The sequence below is a fragment of the Erinaceus europaeus genome, chromosome 18 (genome assembly GCF_950295315.1).
Source record: "Erinaceus europaeus chromosome 18, mEriEur2.1, whole genome shotgun sequence".
NCBI lineage: Eukaryota > Metazoa > Chordata > Mammalia > Eulipotyphla > Erinaceidae > Erinaceus > Erinaceus europaeus.
Genome location: NC_080179.1, coordinates 13,008,229 through 13,029,359, shown reverse-complemented (window position 1 = coordinate 13,029,359; position 21,131 = coordinate 13,008,229). Strand labels below are relative to the sequence as shown.

Below are 21,131 nucleotides of genomic sequence, written 5' to 3'. Positions count from 1 at the left end.
GAGAAGGCCATGTAAGAAGTAACGTGTGAATGAATGAACACAGAGATAAAGCTTCACCTAGGATTTCTTTAGGTCTGATAGCATCCTTTAGTTCTGCAGGGCGTCCAATGCCAACTTGGTTTTGGGCACACACCCTGAACTCATATTCCTGGTTTTCATCCAAGCTGGTGACAGTGAATTCCATTCGAATGAGTTGTGCTGCAGCGTTACACCTTTTCCAGCCTTCGTCAGGAGAGGCGTCTGCTTGTTTGGGTCTCATCTCCACGACATATCCAATTATTGGCGCTCCACCGTCATACACTGGTTTTCCCCATCCAAGAGTCACCGAAGACTTAGTTGTGTCAAGCACTCTGAGATTAGTTGGTGGGCCAGGTGGTTCTGAAAGGGAATTTTATAAAGAGTAAACTTCACCTGGTAACGACTACTAATTAACAAGTAACTACATATACTCAATTTTAAGTAGGATTATGTCACACAGTTGATCAACGAATCAAAAATCGATCAACTTTGCTTCATAAAATCAGAATCCACTATTCTTTGCACATTATAGGTCTTTTGGTAAAAAAAAAATAGAAAAATATTGGCTAAAATAAAGTTTGATGTCAAAGACTTAATTTATTTTATAATGCCTCAGTGCTTGAGGTTAAGAGTAGGTGTAATGGGGCTGGGTGGTGGGTGCAAGGGTCTGCACAAGCATCTGGCTTCAAGCCCTCGCTCCGCTCCCCACCTATTGTGGGGAGGACACTTCATAAGCTGCAAAGCAGGTCTGCAGGTGTCTTTCTCTCTCCTTCTCTATTTTCTCCTCCCCTCTCAATTTCTCTCTGTCCTATCCAATAAAGTAGAAAAAAATGGCTGCCTGGAGCTGTGGATTTATAGTGCCAGCACCCAGCCCCAGCGATAACCCTAGAGGCAAAAAAAAAAAAAAAGAAGAAGAAGAAGTGTAATATCAGAAAAAGTAAGAAAATCTTACCTATGGGGTCTTTTGCTACCACTGGTCTTGATGGCAAGCTTGGTTCTCCAATTCCAATTTCATTTTCTGCCTTGACACGGAATTGATATTCATGTCCTGGGAAGAGGTTCTGTACTTTCATTCGTCTTTCAGGGACTGCACTCTTGTTAACAGGGACCCACCGTACTGAATTCTTTTCTTTTTTCTCCAAAAAGTACCCTGTGATAGACTTCCCACCATCATATTCAGGTGGATTCCAAACCACAGTCATCTCTTCTTTGCTTACTTTTGTGACTTCTGGGGGATCAGGGCGACCGGGTCGATCAAATTTGGTTTTTGCAATGATTGGTTTGCTTTCTGTTGGAGGCCCTGTGCCTATTTTATTTTCTGCACGGACTCTGAAAATATATTCATTTCCTTCTATGAGACGAGTAACTGTAGCACTTGGTATTAAAACATTAGCAGAATAGGTAGACCAAACCATTCTCTTGCTTTCACATTTTTCTAGAATATAATTTTGAATTTCACACCCACCGTCATCCTCTGGTGGATCCCAACGAATAGTACACCGATCACTGGACACATCTGTAATTTTCAGATTTCTTACAGGACCAGGTTTGTCTAAAACATTGACAGTGGCATAGGCCACAAAACTGCCAGCTGTGTTAGTTGCTGTAATTACATATTTACCACCATCACTTCTCTTTGCTTTAGTGAGAGAAAATTTAGATGTCTCGGCACTGGTATCAATCTTGACTCTTGGTGATCTTGTTAAGTCAGCAGCATCTTTGTCCTTAGCCCAGGAAACTTCTGGGAATGGTTTGCCTCTAACCCCTGCCTCAAGTCTGATGGTGTCTCCTGCTTTGACAGTTAGCACACCACTTAATTTCAGGTCAAGTACTGGCTTCTGTAAGTCTTCCTTCACAACAACTTCTTCTGTCTTTACCCAGTCACTTTCCCCACCTTCATTCTTTGTTTGCACTCGGAACTCATAAATCTGGTTTTCAACACATTTGTCGACCATGTAGTGGGTTTCTTTAATGCTTCCTTTATGTACCCTTTCCCAGTCAGCAGACCCCTTCAGCCTCCTCTCAACATGATATGATAGATTTGGGCTGCCACCATCATAATCAGGCCGACGCCATCTTAGATACACAAATGTCTTTCCTTTATCTGCAATGTGAAGGTTTTCAGGCTCACCTGGTCTGTCAATAGGGTTAATAGCCAGAATTGGAGTTTTTGTTTCAACAGTTGGCCCAACACCTACTTTATTCTCTGCACAGACTCGGAAATAATATTCATTGTTGGCTAAAAGGTTGGCTTTGATTAATCGTTTCGTGACATCTGATGCAACAATTGACCAGCCTTTCTGGTTTGGCTTGCGATATTCGACTATGAAATTTGTTATTTCTGAGCCACCGTTATCCAGTGGGTTTTCCCAGGAAATTGTACAGTTCTCTTTTGTTACGTTGCTAACCTTCAAATTCTGGCAAGGTCCAGGTCTGTCAAGGACATTAACAACAGCAGAACCCTGGGCATGTCCACTGCTATTTTTAGCTGAGATAATATACTTGCCATGATCAGCTCTGACAGCTTCTTTAATTTGTAACTCAACACGAGGTAGATCATGAATTATGTCAACCCTTTTTTCTCGTGCTAGTACTTTGCCTTCCTTGGACCAGGTTATGTCTGGTTCTGGTCTGCCCTTGACACGAGCAAGAATGCGTATAGTTTGACCCACTCTAACAGTAATAATGTCACGACAAGTAACATCAAGTTCTACTTCTGGGGGATGGAGGATGTCTTTTGCAACTACAGATTCTGCTAGTTCTCTTGGCTCTCCCTCTCCTACAATATTAGCTGCCTTTATACGGAATCTGTACTCATTTCCTTCAATTAGCCCAGGCACCTTAAAGGCACATTGCCGAATGAGTTCATCCTTATTAATCCTGTTCCACTGTGTTGTACCAGCCTTTAGGCATTCCACTACATAGCCTAGAATGGGGCTTCCACCATCACTGAGAGGCTTTGTCCACACCAACTCTGCTGATTCCTTGCTTTTGTCTTTCAGTTTAGGATTTATTGGTGGTCCAGGTGGTTTGATGGGCCGACAAGCTTTTATTGGGTCAGAACTTGGCGATGGATTGCTTAGTCCTGCAAGATTTTCAGCTAAAACTCTAAACTCATATGTATTTCCTTCATAGAGTCCAGTCACTCTAAACTTCAGGTCAGCAATAGGTGTTTTGTTGACTCTCACCCATTTGCCGGTTATCTCTCGACGCTCCACATAGTAACCAGTTATTGGACTACCACCATCAGATTTGGGTAGAGTCCAAGACACTGTTGCAGCATTTTCAGTAATGTCAGTAACCACTGGCTTCCCAGGAGGAGATGGAGGATTAAATTTATGTTTAGCAACAGTAGGTGTGGAGTCCAGGGGAGGACCAACACCCATTTTATTCTCTGCTCTAACTCGGAAAACATATTCACAGCCCTTTTGCAAATGTGGGATTTTCAGCTTTGTTTTAGTGCTTCCTGCAGAGACAACACCCCATGAGTCTTTCCTTGTATCTTGTTTCTCAACTATATAGTTTATCACAGGGCTTCCTCCATCATCCTTAGGTGGCAACCATGAGATAGTCATATATTCAGGGGTAACATCTAGAATATTGATAGGACCTGTTGGTGGACCGGGAACATCAAGAACAGTGAGATGGACAGCTACAGTCTTGCTACCAGCTGCATTGGAAGCTGTGATTTGATATTCGCCAGTATCTTTCCTTAAGCAGTTCTTAATGGTAAGCACTGATGAGAAGTTGTCAGTTTCAATTTTGTAGTGCTCATCTGTGTTAATCTCACTCCCATCAGTTGTCCACTTTACGGCAGGAACAGGCACACCTCGTACGATGGCGGGGAATCTGACAGTAGTTCCAGCTTTTACCACCAGACCTTCAATCAATTTCAGATCTAACTCCACCGATGGAGACACTGGAAATTAAACATGAAGAAATTAGATTTCAGTTTTCACAATACAAATTTAAAAAGAAATAAAACAATACTACTGTTGCTGTTAAAAACATTACCCAATTTTTCTTGACATTCTATTGGGATGGTTGTATCAGGTAGACCAAGGCCTACAATATTTTCAGCTTTTACTCGGAATCTATATATCTTTCCTTGTTGTAGTCCAGTAACCACACACTCTAGGTTTGTCACAGTTTTGAACTTAGTCCAGTCTTGGGTGCCCTCTTCTTGATATTCTACCAAATAACCAGTGATTGGAGATCCACCATCACGATCTGGCTTATTCCAGACAAGGGAGACTTCATTCTTGTCAACATCTACATGATGCAGATCCTTGGGTGGCCCTGGGGGATCTTTACAAAAGAAGGAATTATGATGAGTAAGTAATATTCTGGAGGATATCTGGACAATATTTTCATAACCAGAGAAAGCAACTCACGTAGAGGATCCAGAGCCTTGATGGGTCTAGGTGTTTCAACGAAAGGACCACGTCCATACTGGTTCTCAGCAGCTACTCGGAAGAGATACTGATTGCCTTCATTAAGGTGTTTTGCCCAGTGACTCTTCTTCTTTGACGTAGTTGAAAGAGGTGACCACTGGCCACTGGCAACATCTCTCCTTTCAACCACGTAATTTGTAACAACAGAACCACCATCATCCAGTGGTTCTTTCCAAGTCAGGTAACAGGAATCTTTTCTAATTTCACTGACCTCCAGATCTCTAGGTGGTCCAGGCTTATCTGGAAAATGTTAAATGATACAGTTATACAAGTTATTTAATCTGGATTAAAAACTCAGAATGTGCCAACTTTTACTTTGCTATTTATCTAAAATATTCGTTTATAGAGAGAGAGTGTGACACACTAGAGGGCCACTCTTATATTTAGTGCCAAGGATTAAACTCGGCTCCTCACACATGTAAGGAATGCACTCTAATTGCTGAGTCACCTTCCCAGTCACTCAAATTGTATTTTTAATGTCATTAAACACATTAGTTACTTCATAAATATTAAAACCCTTACCTAATACAAGTACTTTGACTGAGACAGTTTTTGAACCAGCTGGATTCTCCACCGTTAAGGAATAATTTCCACCATCTTCATGTTCAGCATTACGAATTTCAAGCTTGCTGCCAACTGGAGTAACATCAATTCTTGCTTTAGTTGGAGCCTCTCTGTCTTCTTTTTTCCAAGTTACTTTTGGGAACGGTACTCCTTTGATGATTGCACTAAGCCTTAGAGTATCACCAACTTTTATATGTTGCTCTCTTGCCATGTTGGCATCAAGAATCAACTCAGGAGGTTCTAAAAAGAGAATAGTACTTTCAGGTTTAGTTTTTTTAAAAAATACTTTACAATTAAGCACATGCAGTGAGATACTTATATTCCTTGCAAGTGTGGCTGAAAACATTTCACTCACCAAGCCTATCTTTTACTAGCACTGGCTCAGGAACATGAGCTGGATCAGATTCACCAGCTTCGTTGACTGCTAATACTCTGAACTTATAGCTCTGGCCATCCCGAAGACCGGTGACTTTATATGTAGTTTCAGGACATGATTCAGGAGTGTGATTGGCTCTTCTCCACTCTTCATCTCCAACCTTCTGGTACTCAACAATGTAGCCAAGAATCTTGCTCCCACCATCATGGCGTGGTGGCTGCCAAGTTAGTTCAACTGAATTACATGTTGTATCTATTGCCTCCGGATTAATAGGTGGACTTGGTTTAGCTACACAAGAGATAAAAAGGTGTTAAGACTATAGCTGAAAACAAAGTCAGATAATACAAAAACTGAGTAAGTACTTTATTACTGTACCTATGGGATCTCTAGCAAAGACTGGTTTGGATGGTGGGCTTGGATTACCAATACCGACTTCGTTTTCCGCAGAAACTCGGAATTCATACTGACATCCTTCTAGAAGATCAGGGACCCTATATTTAGTGTATGGATGGATAGGCTCTTTGGTAACTCTGGCCCATCGTTTAGACATCGTTTCCCTCTTCTCCAGGATGTAGTTTGTGATGGGCTTTCCTCCATCATTTGGTTTGTTCCAGGTTACTAATGCAGAGTCTTTGGTAATTTCAGTAACAATAGGCTGCTCTGGTGCATCAGGAACCCCTATCACAAACATTGACAAAGTGTGTTAGAAATTCCATCCTTTCTATGAGCACTATGAAATACTGAATTGCTAAGAAGAAATGAAATACATACTGAAACGATCTTTGGCTTTCATTGAGTCAGACACCAGAGGATCACTTATTCCATATAGATTTTCAGCATGTATTCTGAAAATATAATCTTTTCCTTCAAGTAGTTTAGAAACTTTGCATGTGGTTTTAGCACTTGCAGATGTGACAGGCATCCAAATATCTTTGCCCACTTCCTTCTTCTCAATAATATAATTGGTAATTTCACTGCCTCCATCATCTAAAGGTGGTTTCCAAGAGATAACCATGTGTTCTTTGGTCACCTCATCAAAAATAACCGGTCCTACTGGTGGGCCAGGACGATCTATAGAAATGAAATAAAGAGAAAAGGAAAGAAAAGAAAAGAAAAGAAAAGAAAAAGCCAAGGCACAAACATTTAGTTCCACTTTGCTTTGAAAAGAACAGAGAGCTATTCTTTTTGATAACTAATACTAACCAACAACATTAACTTGACAGAGTCCTTTCCTGGAACCTGTACTGTTCTCCACAACCACACAGTATTTGCCAGAATCTGAGCGTTTAGCTTTGACCTTCTCCAGGGCAAGCGTTGTCGGAGTAGTCTTAATATGAGTGCGATCATCTTCAAGCACATCAGCTTCATCTTTAAACCAAGTAACCTTGGGTTTGGGTTTGCCTGAGTAATGTCCAGTGAGGGCAAAGGCTTCACCAACTCGAACTATGAGCTTGTCTCTGAAGTCAAGGTCAAGTGTTGGGGGAGCTAAAAATTATAATTATAAAGGCAAGTCAGTTATTGTGGGGTGTTATGATAAACTTAGAAATGTCTAAGTTTTCAAAGTATAATCTGTATCAGACACATACCCAACTCATCCTTGCAAGTGATTGGCTTGGTGCAGAATGAAGGTTTGCCTTGTCCAACAATATTGACAGCGCTGACACGGTACTCATAGGTGTCACCTTCTTTTAAGCCTTTCACTGTGTATTTCCGGCTAAGCAAGTTGTCCTGTGTGACTTTGTGGAACTTCTCTGTTCCAATGAGACGGCTTTCTAGGACATAGTTAATAATTTCTGATCCACCATCGTACTTAGGAGGATTCCAAGTCAAAGTTACAGAATTTTTAGTAACTTCTTTGACTTCCAGATCTTCTGGACGTTCTGGTACAGCTGTAAGTGTAAGATGGACATTTTAGTGACAAAAATGTTATGATATGTTTATTGAGGTCAGCTAGTTTAGACAAATTCTCAATAATTGGTGGCTTTAGAGTTAGGAAAGTACTTTAGTTTTTACATATATAAGTAAATGGGAAATTTAAAGAAAATGATTGTGTCTATGTGAAAGAATCTGAAGAAATCATATTCTTCCTCACATCTTTTTCAGGTCACAAATACTATCCCCATCATATACTGAGAAATTGCCAAATGAATACTTGCCAAAGATGAATTTACTGGTATTTACATACATATACTTGCCATGCCACTCTCTCATTAAATGCATGAAGAAACAATACAGGGTGCAACTCTTTCTAAATCATACTTACTTATGGGGTCTCTGATGACAAGTTCATTTGGTGTCTCAACATACGGGCCCCTGCCGATAAGATTTTCAGCTGCAATTCGGAAAAAGTAGGCTTTCCCTTGAATGAGACCCTGGACGGTAGCATTCTGTCGGGTAACTGTACACGTTACTGGGGTCCATGCTTTACGATCAGCTTCCCGCTTTTCAATGACATAATTGGTGACTGGAGACCCTCCATCATCTTCTGGAGAAAACCAGGTCAGTTTGCAGGAGTCATTAGTTAGGTTGTCAGACAAGAATGGCACTCCAACAGGACCTGGTACATCTGAAAGAAGAGGAAAAGAATTCTGCTATTTATCCTCAGTAAACTACAGTGCTCAGCATTTATTAACATTTTTTTTTCTAAAAGGAGATGAGAATATTATTAAAAAGACAATAAGACCTTGGGCTCAGGAAACAGGGCAACATACAACTAAATACAGTATGAATTTCCTGACTAGCCAATGTGATAATTAGACTAGAATTCAGTAAGGTGAAAATGGTTGATGTTAGTAGTAGCTGTTAGACATTCATGTTACACTTACAGGAAAGTTGCTTATATGAAAACTGTAAAGCAGTGTAAGCACTTAGTGTCGTCTACTATACAAATCAACAACAGGTATGCAAAACTTTATGTAAAGTAAGAATACATTCATCCAAAGAGATATATTTTATATTTTATTCTTTTATAATAAGATGAAAAAGCAAGAGGGAAATTTCCAGCAATGCTAGTCTAAGATGAGGGTGATTTATTTTCTGAAAGGTTTGTAACAGTCTTATCATGATGTGGCTTTGCTGAAGATGTAAGAAAATACTATTTTTAAAAGAAGCACAAACAAATTGAACGTATTTACCTAGTACATCAACAATAATTGTCTTCTTTCTCTCTCCCCCTTCATTTTTGGCAAGAAGAGAGTAGATGCCTTGGTGGCTTCTCTGGCAGTTCTTGATGACCATAGACGAACTAATAGCTGTGGTCTCAATAGTGGCTTCCTGAGGTAATGCTCTTTCATTCATGCTCCAGGTGACAGTTGGAGGTGGCTTCCCAGACACGTAAGCAATGATCCGAATCACTCCTCCAGCGTGGACCACAATTCTGTCTCTGACACTGGCGTCTAGTTGGAGGTCTGGTACAACTGGGAAAACAATTGAAATTTCAAATGTGAAATCTTTTTTTCTAAATCCTAAATGTAAGTATTGTTAAAATAATACAAGTGCAAGTAATCACCAATTCTGTCCTTCATTTCAATGGCATCTGTGACTTCTCCAGGTTCTCCAATGCCAGCAATGTTGACTGCTCTGACTCTAAATTTGTAGAATGCTCCTTCTTTTAGTCCTGTCACAACAAGCTTTGTTCCTCTCACCTCTTTATCTTTACCCTAGGTAAAATAACAAGCACTTTTATAATTAGAAGAGTTTTTTGGGAGCTTCTTGTTTCAGTAACTTTCTAAAGCATAATCAGAGTATATTTCACTTGGTTTGGGAAATGTGCTGCCAGTTTAGGTTTTTGGGGTGAGATACTGAATGGTATATCTTGCTAGGAATCAAGTTTTTAAAGTATTATCAAGTGATTGAACAAAGCTGCAATGCTCATATATTTCATCCTTTCAGGAATTAGAACGAAAAGTTAATCAACAACAACATGCTGTAACTTTTGAGTACATTTTTGATATGACAGAAGTTTGGATTATCAATTACAATTAGGTTATTTTTTCTGATTTTTCTAATAAAATATAGGTAGGAGCTAATGTGACTAAGGATATTGACTCCATTCTTAGTTTATTTAGAGTACATTTCTATACTGCCAGGCTTGGATTACCTGTTCCCATTCTTCTTTTCCTTCTTCTTTATATTCAACAATGTATCCAGTTACTTTGGATCCGCCATCTTTCAGTGGAGGAGACCACTCTAGGTCCGCAGAGGACTTAGTCCAGTCTGTAACTTTGGGAAATGGAGGACCAGGAGGAGCTGGAAATAAACCCATCTACATGAGTATTCTTGAGTTTCAGATGGCATTTTTGAATTAAGAAAATAAAGAAATGGCTTCAAGGCTTACCGACTGGATCTCTAGCAGTCACTGGATCTGATGGCACACTTGCTGGTCCAACACCAGCAGCATTGATTGCATATACCCGGAATTGATAATCAGAGCCTTCAATAAGACCAGTCACTTTATAAGATACACCTAAAGTCATGGCTTTGATAGGATCTCGGTTAACTCTCTTCCATCTCTTTGAGGTAGTGTCTTTCATTTCTAGCCAGTATCCTGTCACAGGAGACCCTCCATCATATTCTGGCTCTTCCCAGTTGACAGTCATGGAGTTACGAGTAACACTGCTCACTGTTGGTTTATCTGGTGCTCCGGGGACCGCTGTGAAAACAAAAGAACATTGACTTCTAGAAAGACTGTGAAAACACAAGTAAGAATGTCTTTATCTGTGAAACATGTCCTACTTACAGAAGAGGTTTCTTGCTGTTTCAGGCTCACTGTCAAGAGGTTCCCCAATTCCATATTTATTCTGGGCCATGATTCGGAATACGTATTCGTGCCCTTCTAGCAATTTGGGAACTGTGTACATGCACTCTTTTGGTTCACTGGAGACACGAACCCATGTCTTCCTGTTAGCTTCTCTTTTCTCAATCACATAGTTTGTAATCTTAGACCCACCATCATCTTTAGGAGGAAGCCAAGATAATGTCATTTGATCTGCTGAAATAGATTCAAACTTTATTGGTCCCACCGGAGGGCCAGGGCGACCTGGAATCGTTGTAAATGGGGAGAGGGGAGAGTTTATTAGTTGAATCATGTTAAAAACAAATATGTCTATAAGCAGAAAAACACAACATTTTAAGAAAACCATACAATCTTTACCAAGCACATTCAGTCTCATCTCCTTTGATGCTGTCCCCAAATTATTCACAGCTGTGATGGTATATAAGCCAGTGTCACTCCTACGAGACTGTGGAATAACCAAGGTGCAAGTATCATCAACCACCAGCTTATTGACATGGGTGTCATAGAGAACAGGCTCTTTGTTCTCAGGCTTCTTCGGAGGAGCTTTAAACCAGGTTAGTGTTGGGAATGGCACACCTTTTATTTTGGCTACAATGCTAACATCAGTTCCTTCTTCAACCTCCATGAATTCTTTTAGATCAATTGACGGTGGGCCTAGTTATGAAAACACAAGTTGTCATTAGGAGCATAGAGAACTAAAAAATAGGAAGTAGAATTCACAGTGACTGTAAAGCTATTTGGATTTACTGTAGGTGCCTTGCAGTTCATCTCAACACAGAGAAGAGTTCTGTCTTCAACACTATTATACAAGCTTGGGGAGTGAGCACATGCAGCCATCATCATTTATCTTTTATCAGCTAGTTGCTGCTGCCTCTCACTTACATGCTATCATTATACATACAGATATTCAGACAAAAGAGCCAAGTCAAGTGAAGACTGAAGTAGTTCAGATTTAGAAAGTTACCATGATATGACTTTTATTTTTAATTTTATAAATCTTTATTTATTTATTAGATAGAGACAGCCAAAATTTGAGAGGGAAGGGAATAATAGACAAGGGAGAGCGACTGACACCTGCCACACTGCTTCACCACTTACAAAGCTTTCCCCTTGCAGGTGGGGACCAGAGGCTTTCAAACCCAGGTCCTTGAGCATTGCAACATATGTGCCCAACCAGGCATGCCATCACCCAGCCCCCATGATATCACATTTGATATATTCATGCAGAATTACAACAGACCCAGCGATTTTATTTTGAGACAATTTCTTTGTCTTTTAAGAAATAGAACTGCTGGAAAGAAAGTTCTCCGTTTTCTATGAAGTTAGTATAGAATATGCAAAGAGGGAGAGTTACTATCACAGTAATGTGTATTTTGATTGCATGTATATTTTATCTATTAAAATATCTCAAAGGGAGAAAAAGAAGCTTGACTATGAAGATAAATGGGTTTCTGTAGCTGTTGAGTGAGCAAAGAACTGGTTACTTTCTGCCCAGTTTGAGGAACATGCAGAGGAAATGCTTTAGTTTCTGATAAGTAAAGTGGCTTGCCATAGACTCAACTGAAAGACAATTTCAAACATCCTTTCCTTTAAAGTAAGGAAATGTCATGCATAAGAAAATCTGATAATTTGGTGGAACTTGAGGGGAAGAATAATTGGAAAATGTTCCCTATCTATAAATAACTCACTGATGTGATAAATCTCATATTCATTTTGGGCTATGATTAAATATCTAGGGAGGTGGTTGGAAAGAGGCTATTCTCAGCCAATATGTTGGTACTTACATGTCTGGTCTTTGACAATAATAGGTCCAACAGTGGCCGAAGGTTTGCTGACTCCTGCAGCATTGACAGCTTTGACTCTGAATTCATACTCTCCACCCTCTATGAGGTCTTCAACAGTAAATTGTAAATCTTCCACATCACGCCTATTGCACTGTCTCCATGCTTCTTTCTTCGTCCCAGTAGAATCCCATGCAAGACACTCCACAATATAGTGGGTGACAGGGGAGCCACCATCATTCTTCGGGGGCTTCCATGATAAGTGCACTGTGTTCTTTGTTACGAGGCCAATCTTGAGTTTAATAGGTGGGTCAGGAGGGTCTTAAAAAAAAAAAAGTCAAGCGGAATATTAAGCATTGCTTATAACAATGTGCAACACGTTTGAGAAGTTATTTTAATTAAAAAAAATGTAAGCATACATATCGGGTCTCTGGCCGTTGTCCTCTGAATGGTTTCCACAGGTGCACCAATACCAAACCGGTTCTCTGCACGCACGCGGAAGAAATACTGCTGTTCAGAGATGAGATCGGGCACAACAAACGAGGTGCTTCCACAGTTTGGATTGACTTTAGTCCAGGCTTTTCCATCAATAGTCTTCTTCTCGATAACATAGCCTTTAATTCTGTCTCCTCCATCATCATCTGGCATCTTCCATGTAAGTTTGCAACTACCCCTCGTGATGTCACTGACTTTCAAATCTTTGGGCGGCCCAGGTACATCTGTTGGGTACAAATTATAATCAAAGCAGTTATTTTTGTTCCAAATATTTTTTAATTTTTATTCCACAGTAATAATTAAAGTCTTTCTTACCCATGACTTTAACTCTGCAATGTGCTGTCTTTTGTCCTGCTTTATTCTTGGCTGTGATGCTATATTTGCCTGAGTGAGCTCGTTTACACTCCGGAATAACAATTACTGATGAGTTTTCAGCAGTCTCCAGCTTTAACAGAGAAGTAGTCACACATTAACTGAAATAATAGCAATACAGACATCAGCTTTATTCTAAAACTTAATTTTTTTTTTTTACCTGTGCATCTTCAGGTATATCATGTACTCCATCCTAATAGAAAAAACAATCGTTAAGTTTCCATGTAAATATTCCATCAGTTCACTAAGAGACTCAATGAGAGATATGGAGCATTGTAATTTTCCCTTTTTTAAAAAATATTTTATTTATTTATTTATTTTTCTTTTTGTTGCCCTTGTTGTTTTTATCATTGTTGTGGTTATTATTATTGTTGTTATTGATATCATTGTCGCTGGATAGGACAGAGAGAAATGGAGAGAGGAGGTGAAGACAGAGAGGGGGAGAAAAAGATAGACATCTGCAGACCTGCTTCACTGCTTGTAAAGTGACCCCTCTGCAGGTGGGGAGCCGGGGGCTCGAACCGGGATCCTTACGCAGGTCCTCGAGTTTCGCGCCATGTGTGCTTAGCCCGCTGCACTACAGCCCTAACCCCAGGTTATCATTTTCTTACCTTCACTGTCTTCTTTGCCTTGCCATCAAATTCCCAAGATGATTTTGGTGTTGGACGTCCCTTGATGACAGCAGGAATCCTGATCTGTGAGCCAGCTTGACAAACCAGACAGTCTTGTGCTCCAATGTCAATGAACACTTCTGGCACCTCTGCAATATCATGAACAAGGTCACAGAATTTAGTTCACCTTTCAAAAAAAGAGTATCAACATGTTTCAGTAAAATGAATCTATTTCACAAGAACACTAAAAGGTGAATAAAGGAATGGAATACAGAACAGAACCTTGAATGTCAGTGGCAGGAATCTCTGCAGTTGTATCACTTGGTTCAGATTCACCAGCTTCGTTGACAGCTTTCACTCTGAATCTGTATTTTCGGAGTTCTTTCAAATTAGGCACCACACACTCACAGGTAGTTAGCAGTTTGTCTGGCTCATTTACTCTTTTCCAGTCAGTAGTACCTTCTTCTTGCATTTCTATAATGTATCCTTTGATTGGACTGCCACCATCTTTGGCCGGAGGCTTCCATGCTAGTGAAATGCTTGACTTTGTTTTATCTTTGACCTCTGGACATGAAGGTGACCCAGGTGGATCTAATAATGAAAAAACAAACATATAGTTTGAAGTTGATGTGGCGACACACACACACACACACACACACACACACACACACGTATAGTTTCTCTACTATATAAACAACATAATGATGTCTTATTTTTAATCTATGAAGTTATGAATTCTAAACAACATAAGAAATGTTATATTTTTATTTAACACTAATGTAACAAAGAAAGCAACAATTAACTGGGATTAGAAGGGCTATTCACTATCTCTACATTGATCTGTAGTCTATTAGGCACAATTGGTGAAAAACTATTATCACTTTCGAGGTCCCTTTAAAAAGACTCTGCAATGAGCTCTACTAAAAATCTAGCTTTAATCTACCTAAAAATTAAAATAAAAAATTACTTTCATCATTATCTTGCAAGCCTATTAACATAAACTTTAAGTCTTCTTTTAAATAAGTAGCTGATGGTTTTGTTTTGTTTTTCCTTTTGTGTACAGCTTATTGTATAATAGCTGATTTTTTTTTCTTACAGAGAATCCAATAAGATGTATGACATTTTAATTTTAAAACTGATCAGCTTACACAAACCTCTCATTAAGAATTTTTTTGTAATTTGAACTCACAGGTTATGCTTAAAAATGTTCTATCTTTGCTCAGTAAATGTCATTGAGCAATTAGTAATATTCTGCTTTTTGTCGAACTCTCCCTATTGGAGAACCTGACTACTTAGTAAAGTAAATAATTTCCAGAATATCTAATGAGCCGTTACTCAGGGAATGGGAGGAGAGAAGCTTCTAATCCAGAGCGTTTCTTATTGTGATTCTTTATAAAATATTAGGCTTACTCAAAGAGCTCTAAACTACATGATTTTATGAATATATGTGCTTATAATAAACACATACACGCACATAATACTCTTCTGATAGGCTAGGAATCTTTTTACATTAATAAAAGAACTTGGCATAAACTAAAAGAAATTTAAAAAAAAATCTATGCATGTTGTGCGTATATTCCTTAAGATTAGAGTCCAGAACTGGGAGTCTACTTACATATGGGATCTCCTGCAACAGCTGGATCAGATGGTTCACTGGGAGGGCCGATTCCTGCCGCATTTATTGCCATTGCTCGGAACTGGTATTTAACACCTTCAATCAGTCGGGGAACACTGAATTCCACGCCTTTCAATCCCACTTTTGTTATTGGTGCTCGACTAACACGTGACCAGTAGCTGCCACCCTCTTCTCTCTTCTCCAACCAATATCCAGTAATTGGAGAGCCGCCATTGTCCAGAGGAGGAGTCCAGCTCACTAGCATTGACCCTTTGGTACGCTCCAAGACTTTTGGTTTCCCTGGCGGTCCAGGGAGGCGATAAGGATCTTGAATGACCACTTTATCTGATTTGCACTCATCACTCGTTCCGTATTTATTTACTGCTCTAACTCGGAATTCATACTGACCATTGGGGATAAGTTTCCAGATCTAAAAATCATATCAACAATAGTTTTTGTTAAAAAACAAAGACAAAACAATATTCTTGTGAAGAATTATACTTGTTTTTTAAGTTCAATATATTTTAGACTGAATTACTATTAAAATAAGAAGTAAACAAATTCAGAAATTTATGCAGTCTCAATTCAATATATGAAGAAAGTCTTTTAAAAATGAAAATAGTAGTCTGGCGGTAGCACAGTGGGTTAAGCACAAGTGGCGCAAAGCGCAAGGACCAGTTTAAGGATCCCGGTTGGAGCGCCCGGCTCCCCACCTGCAGGGGAGTTGCTTCACAAGCGGTGAAGCAGGTCTGCAGGTGTCTTTCTCTCTCCCTCTCTGTCTTCCCCTCCTCTCTACAGTTCTCTCTGTCCTATCCAACAACGAAGACATCAATAACTACAACAATAAAACAAGGGCAACAAAAGGGAATAAATAAATAAATATTAAAAAACTCCCAAAATGAAAATAGTTTACAGCAAATTTACTGTATTGAGTAGTGTTAGCTTTTAAGTAAATCATAATTGCTATATCCAGTAGTACTCACTAAGTAGTTGTGTGTGCATTTTAAAAACTACAAGCTTTAGCTTTAAGTGTTTCTGAGTTCAATCATTAAATTTCATTGTTATACTACAATTATAGTAATTCAGAGTCATGATGTATGCATAAGAAAATAGAAGAACTTACCCCATATCTCCTCTCTACAGCAGTATTGGTGACTTCCTCCCAATCACTTTTCTTCCTACTTGCATCACGTTTGTCAATGACATAATGAGTGATTTCACTGCCACCATTGTCCAGAGGGGCATCCCATTTCAAGTAGCAAGATTCAGCTTTTATGTCAGTAACAGCAAGATTTCTTGGTGGAGATGGACGATCTGGAAAGGAATCAACACAAGAGACTGAGAAAGTAATTCTTTAATAGACACTGACCTTTGTTTTCCTTTAAGGAATCGTGTCACTTACCATATACTTCAACATGGACATTTTTGAACACTGAGCCAAGGCGATTGGAAGCAGTAATTGTGTAAGTGCCTTTATCTTCCCGAACTGCTTTGGCAATGCTAAGCTCAGTCTTTGCTTCACTTCGGGAAACTTCTTCCTTGGTTATCTTAAGTGCATCAGTGGGTTTTTCAATCACAGCGTCATTCTTGGACCATTCAATCTTAGGCATTGGAAGTCCTGTCACATCTGCAGGGATATTAACAGGCTCTCCTGCCTTAACTTTGATAGTGTCTCCTCGCACAGAAAGACGTAACTTAATATTTGGAGGCACTGAAAAGGGAGGAGAAAGAGAAAAAAAAAATAGCAGGGTCATAAGAATGTTTGCTCAGCCTGTGAGATAAAAGCAGTTCTGTAAAATGCATTTAGATGGTTATGTTCAAATTCCACACCTTCATCATCTTGTATGACCACATTAAGAGGAAGGGACGGTTCACTTTCACCAACTTCATTGACAGCTTTGACCCGGAACTCATACATTTGGTGTTCATCAAGGTTGTCAACCAGAAAAGAGGTGGTTGGGCAGAGTCTCTTGTTAACTCTTTCAAAGTCAGGTTTGTCATGCCGCCGTTTTTCAATGATGTAGCCTTGGATGGGGCTGCCACCATCAGTGCGAGGCTCCTTCCAGTCAAGTGTGATGGTGGACTTTGTCCTTTCTGTGTATGTGAGTCTCTCAGGAGATGTAGGAGGACCTTTGAATCAGAGGCAAGTTGAAATGAAGAATGTGAACCATTCATATAAGAAATAATCACTTTAAGTAATTATGTGGAAATTGGTTTCTTTTTGGAATAACATTACATTCATCTTTAAAATCATTCTTAAAAATATTCTGGCTACCATAATGATGTTCATTCATATAGATAAATTTTTCATAAAACCTTACTGTCAAAATTACTGATAAAAATTGTATTATTTTTTTAATGTTTTTCTGGACCTCTAAACACTCTAATATATTTCTTCATCTTTACTTGGTAGAGAGAGATTGTGTGTGGGAAAGATAGAGAAATAGGAGGGGGCCAGGTGGTGGTGCAGCTGGTCGAGCACACATGCTGCAATGTGCAAGGACCCACGTTTGAGTCCCTGATCCCCACCTGGAGGGGGAAAGCCAGTGGTGAAGCAGTGTTGCAGGTGTCTTTCTGTCTCTCCTACTCTCTGGCCCCCCATTCCTCTCAATTTCTGGCTTTCTCTGTTCAGTAAATAAATAAAGATAATTAAAAAATAAAGATAAATAGGAGGGAAGGAAAGGTAGACAGAAAAGGAGGAGCCAACACAGCATCACTTCACCATTCATGGGGTTTCCATGGTGCCACACATGGTGCTTGCATTCAGTGCCGGACTTGAAACTCAGGGTCTCACACTTGGCACGTGTGTGCTCTAACAGTTGATCTACCTCCCAGGCATAAGAAGCATTTTTACATATGTTTTGCACCTTATCTAACTGAAGTAGAAGAATGTGGGTCTATGAAGTTTTGCTTTGAATGTCCAGCTGAGCTCCAAGTGTCTTATTTCCTGGACAGATAATGTATATGTTAGCTGCATGCATGTTGATTCATGCTGTTTCAAGTGCAGGTTTAAGAAGGGGTAGAAAATAATTTGTATATATTGCCTGTAAGTGTGCGCCAATGGAAGAAACTGAAAGAATATGTTTGGAATGGTGAGATCCATGCTTGTTACCTCAAACAAACAGTTGTGCAGTGGAAACTCAGGTCCACTGACGCTGATGGCACAGCATGAGCTAGAGTGGATATTTTGAGGTGAGCTGTTCTAGTAGTATAGGATGCAATTTCTTTCTGGGTGTGTGGTGGTAATGGTGGAGTAAGAAAAGTTCCTTATCTGGCAGAATAGGTCATAATCAAGGACTTTGCTTTTTTTGGGTAGGACATAGTGTGTGTTACCAAATTCATGCATTTGTGGGGTTTCATGTTTGCTCCAGTAACTGAGATTCCCTTTGCTTGGCTTTCTTTTCTTTCCAGCTTGGGACCCCCACATCCTTCCACATGGGAAACATTTGAGGACTGAAGGAAAGTGAAGGCATTCACCCCGAGGCAGTTCTCTGCCTTGTGATCTTTAAAACAAAGACTCTCTTTTAACTTCCTGGCTATTAAATGAATTATCACAGTGTACTATATTGTAAATATTTAACATTCCTAAACTATTTTAGATTATTGCTAAGGCTCAGTACATTTGGGTTATTTAGTATACAAAATCATGCAGGGCTTTACACAGAACTGACAGTAAGGCAAAAATTACTTTGAAGTTCTAGCAAATATTGTGTCCTATAAGTTGTCCACATATACTCAATCAACCTTTTGTAATGCTAAATAGCTACAGATCTTAAGACTGTTTGGAGTTTGAAATCATAAGACTAAGTAAATGAATGACTTAGCCAGGAGCAAACAGTATTTACTTGGTAAACACAACGGAAATCTCTTTTACCTAGAGGATCAACTGCAAGAATTGGTCCAATTTCAACAGGAGGACCACAGCCAAATTTGTTCTTGGCAATGACACGGAACTTATATTCTTGTCCCTCAAGAAGACCTGTGATGTCACATTTAGATCGCTCAGTCTCGATTGGTTGTCTCCAAGTGTGCATCTTGGCATCTTTTCTTTCAATAATAAAGCCTGTGATTTCACTTCCTCCATCATCTGCTGGATCAGACCAATTCAGGAGACACATCTTTCTGTTGGTTACAACAGGTTTTAAATCAAGAACTGGACCAGGAACATCTGAAAAACAGAACAACAGAATCCATGTACTAAGAAAGCATCATATCAGAAAACCCTGTGAAAATCTTAGCAACATTCCTTACCAAACACTTCTACTCTGGCTGCTGCAAATTTGGAACCACAACTGTTGGTAGCAGTAATCACATATCGGCCATGATCTTTTCTCAACGCATTCTTGATGACTAGTTCTGATTTGGTTCCAACATTCTCTATTACAACACGGTCTTTATCCAGCTCCCCTTCTTCTATAGTCCACAATCTTGTAGGAACTGGACGACCAGTTACTTTAGCCGGAATTCTAAGTGTCTTCCCAGCCATTATTTGTATCCCACCCTTGACAGAAACATCAAGTTCCACAGTTGGAGGTTCTGTCAAAGAAAGAATAGTCATGTTAGTCCAAGGATTATGAAAAAAAAAAATCTCATGCTGGGAAAATATCTATCACTGTATCCATATAACTTTAAAATACCTTGTGGTTCGGCCACAGTGACAGGTTCTGTTTCTCCAGGTGGCCCTTCACCTGCAGCATTGACAGCACTCACTCGAAGTTTGTAATCAGCACCCTCTCTTATTTCTTTGACAGTGTACTGGAGGACCTTGATCATCTTCTCGGTACAACGTGACCATTCATTTGTGCCAACCAGTTGCTTATCAACAAAGTAGCCAATGATGTCCCCACCACCATTGAAAGCTGGGGGTTCCCATTCTAGTTCAATAGTTGTAGTACTTGTGTCAGTGACTCTTGGGACAGGTGGTCCAGGTGGAGCTAGAATGAAGACAGACACACAAATCAAACCATGAACAATTTTCAAACATATAGTGGCTTATTCTAGTCTACTGTATGAGTATTTTGTAAAACTTAAAAGCTTCAATATCAAATGTACAGATGTCTGATTTACATTGGAGTCTCTATATATGTGTCTCTAAGTCTAGCTGTAACACTTTATTAAGATATTGTTCTACAACATAGGAAAATTTAAGATACACAGTTTGATGACATAAAATAGGTATTGCAGTATTCTTTTTTTATACTAAATTATTTATTTTCCCTTTGGTTGCCCTTGTTTTTTTTTATTGTGGTAGCTATTATTGTTGTTGTGATTGATGTCATTGTTGTTGATAGGACAGAGAGAAATGGAGAGAGGAGGGGAGGACAGAGAGGAAGAGAGAAAGATAGACACTTGCAGACCTGCTTCACCATCTGTGAAGCAACTCCCCTGCAGGTGGGGAGCCAGGGGCTCGAGCCAGGATCCTTAAGCTGGTCCTTGCACTTCGCGCCACCTGTGCTTAACCCGCTGTGCTACCACCCTACTCCCTTGGTATTGCTGTATTCTTGCCTTTAGGTTCATGATTAGTCACCAACTTTTTCTGCTTTGTATCTTAACTCTTTTTCAGCCACTAGGTTCCAGATGCTACCATGATGCCAACCTGACTTCCCTGGGCAGACGACCCCACCGATGTGTCCTGGAGCCCCACTTCCCCAGAGCCCTGCCCCACTAAAGGAAAGAGAGAGCTGGGAGTATAGATCAACCTGCCAACGGCCATGTTCAGCAGAGAAGCAATTACAGAAGCCAGACCTTCCACTTTCTGCACCCCATAATGACCCTGGGTCTGTGCTCCCAGAGGGATAAAGAATAGGAAAGCTAGTAAGGGAGGGGATGGGATACAGAGTTCTGGTGGTGGGAACTGTGTAAAGTTGTACTACTCTTATCCTATGGTCTTGCCAATATTTCCATTTTATAAATAAATAAAATAATAATAATATTTCTATAGCATGAAATGATATAAATGAAGATAATTTACGCCTCCCTTTTCTCTTACAGCTTGCCACTTTTTCTTTTTTTATAGATAACATCTAAATTCTACTTTCTTGATAATTCTC

At 39.6% G+C, this 21,131-nt stretch overlaps 1 protein-coding gene across 1 annotated transcript in view; it reads right to left on the bottom strand.

The window, feature by feature from the left end:
• TTN (titin) overlaps nt 1–21,131 on the bottom strand; it is a 332,848-nt gene that overhangs the window by 71,032 nt on the left and 240,685 nt on the right. Inside the window, exons 228-257 of the mRNA XM_060177642.1 lie at nt 19,719–20,015; nt 19,333–19,617; nt 18,956–19,249; nt 16,912–17,211; nt 16,484–16,792; nt 16,205–16,395; nt 15,082–15,511; nt 13,749–14,057; nt 13,467–13,615; nt 13,016–13,048; nt 12,799–12,928; nt 12,408–12,707; nt 11,992–12,309; nt 10,565–10,861; nt 10,151–10,450; nt 9,749–10,063; nt 9,512–9,660; nt 8,921–9,071; nt 8,547–8,828; nt 7,676–7,978; nt 6,999–7,301; nt 6,616–6,897; nt 6,184–6,483; nt 5,788–6,090; nt 5,392–5,700; nt 4,995–5,276; nt 4,413–4,712; nt 4,033–4,326; nt 971–3,937; nt 58–378 (exon numbers count right to left, since the gene is read on the bottom strand). Of these exons, the coding sequence (XP_060033625.1) occupies nt 58–378; nt 971–3,937; nt 4,033–4,326; nt 4,413–4,712; nt 4,995–5,276; nt 5,392–5,700; nt 5,788–6,090; nt 6,184–6,483; nt 6,616–6,897; nt 6,999–7,301; nt 7,676–7,978; nt 8,547–8,828; nt 8,921–9,071; nt 9,512–9,660; nt 9,749–10,063; nt 10,151–10,450; nt 10,565–10,861; nt 11,992–12,309; nt 12,408–12,707; nt 12,799–12,928; nt 13,016–13,048; nt 13,467–13,615; nt 13,749–14,057; nt 15,082–15,511; nt 16,205–16,395; nt 16,484–16,792; nt 16,912–17,211; nt 18,956–19,249; nt 19,333–19,617; nt 19,719–20,015 (10,803 nt within the window). The remainder of the gene's footprint in view (nt 1–57; nt 379–970; nt 3,938–4,032; nt 4,327–4,412; nt 4,713–4,994; nt 5,277–5,391; nt 5,701–5,787; nt 6,091–6,183; nt 6,484–6,615; nt 6,898–6,998; nt 7,302–7,675; nt 7,979–8,546; nt 8,829–8,920; nt 9,072–9,511; nt 9,661–9,748; nt 10,064–10,150; nt 10,451–10,564; nt 10,862–11,991; nt 12,310–12,407; nt 12,708–12,798; nt 12,929–13,015; nt 13,049–13,466; nt 13,616–13,748; nt 14,058–15,081; nt 15,512–16,204; nt 16,396–16,483; nt 16,793–16,911; nt 17,212–18,955; nt 19,250–19,332; nt 19,618–19,718; nt 20,016–21,131) is intronic.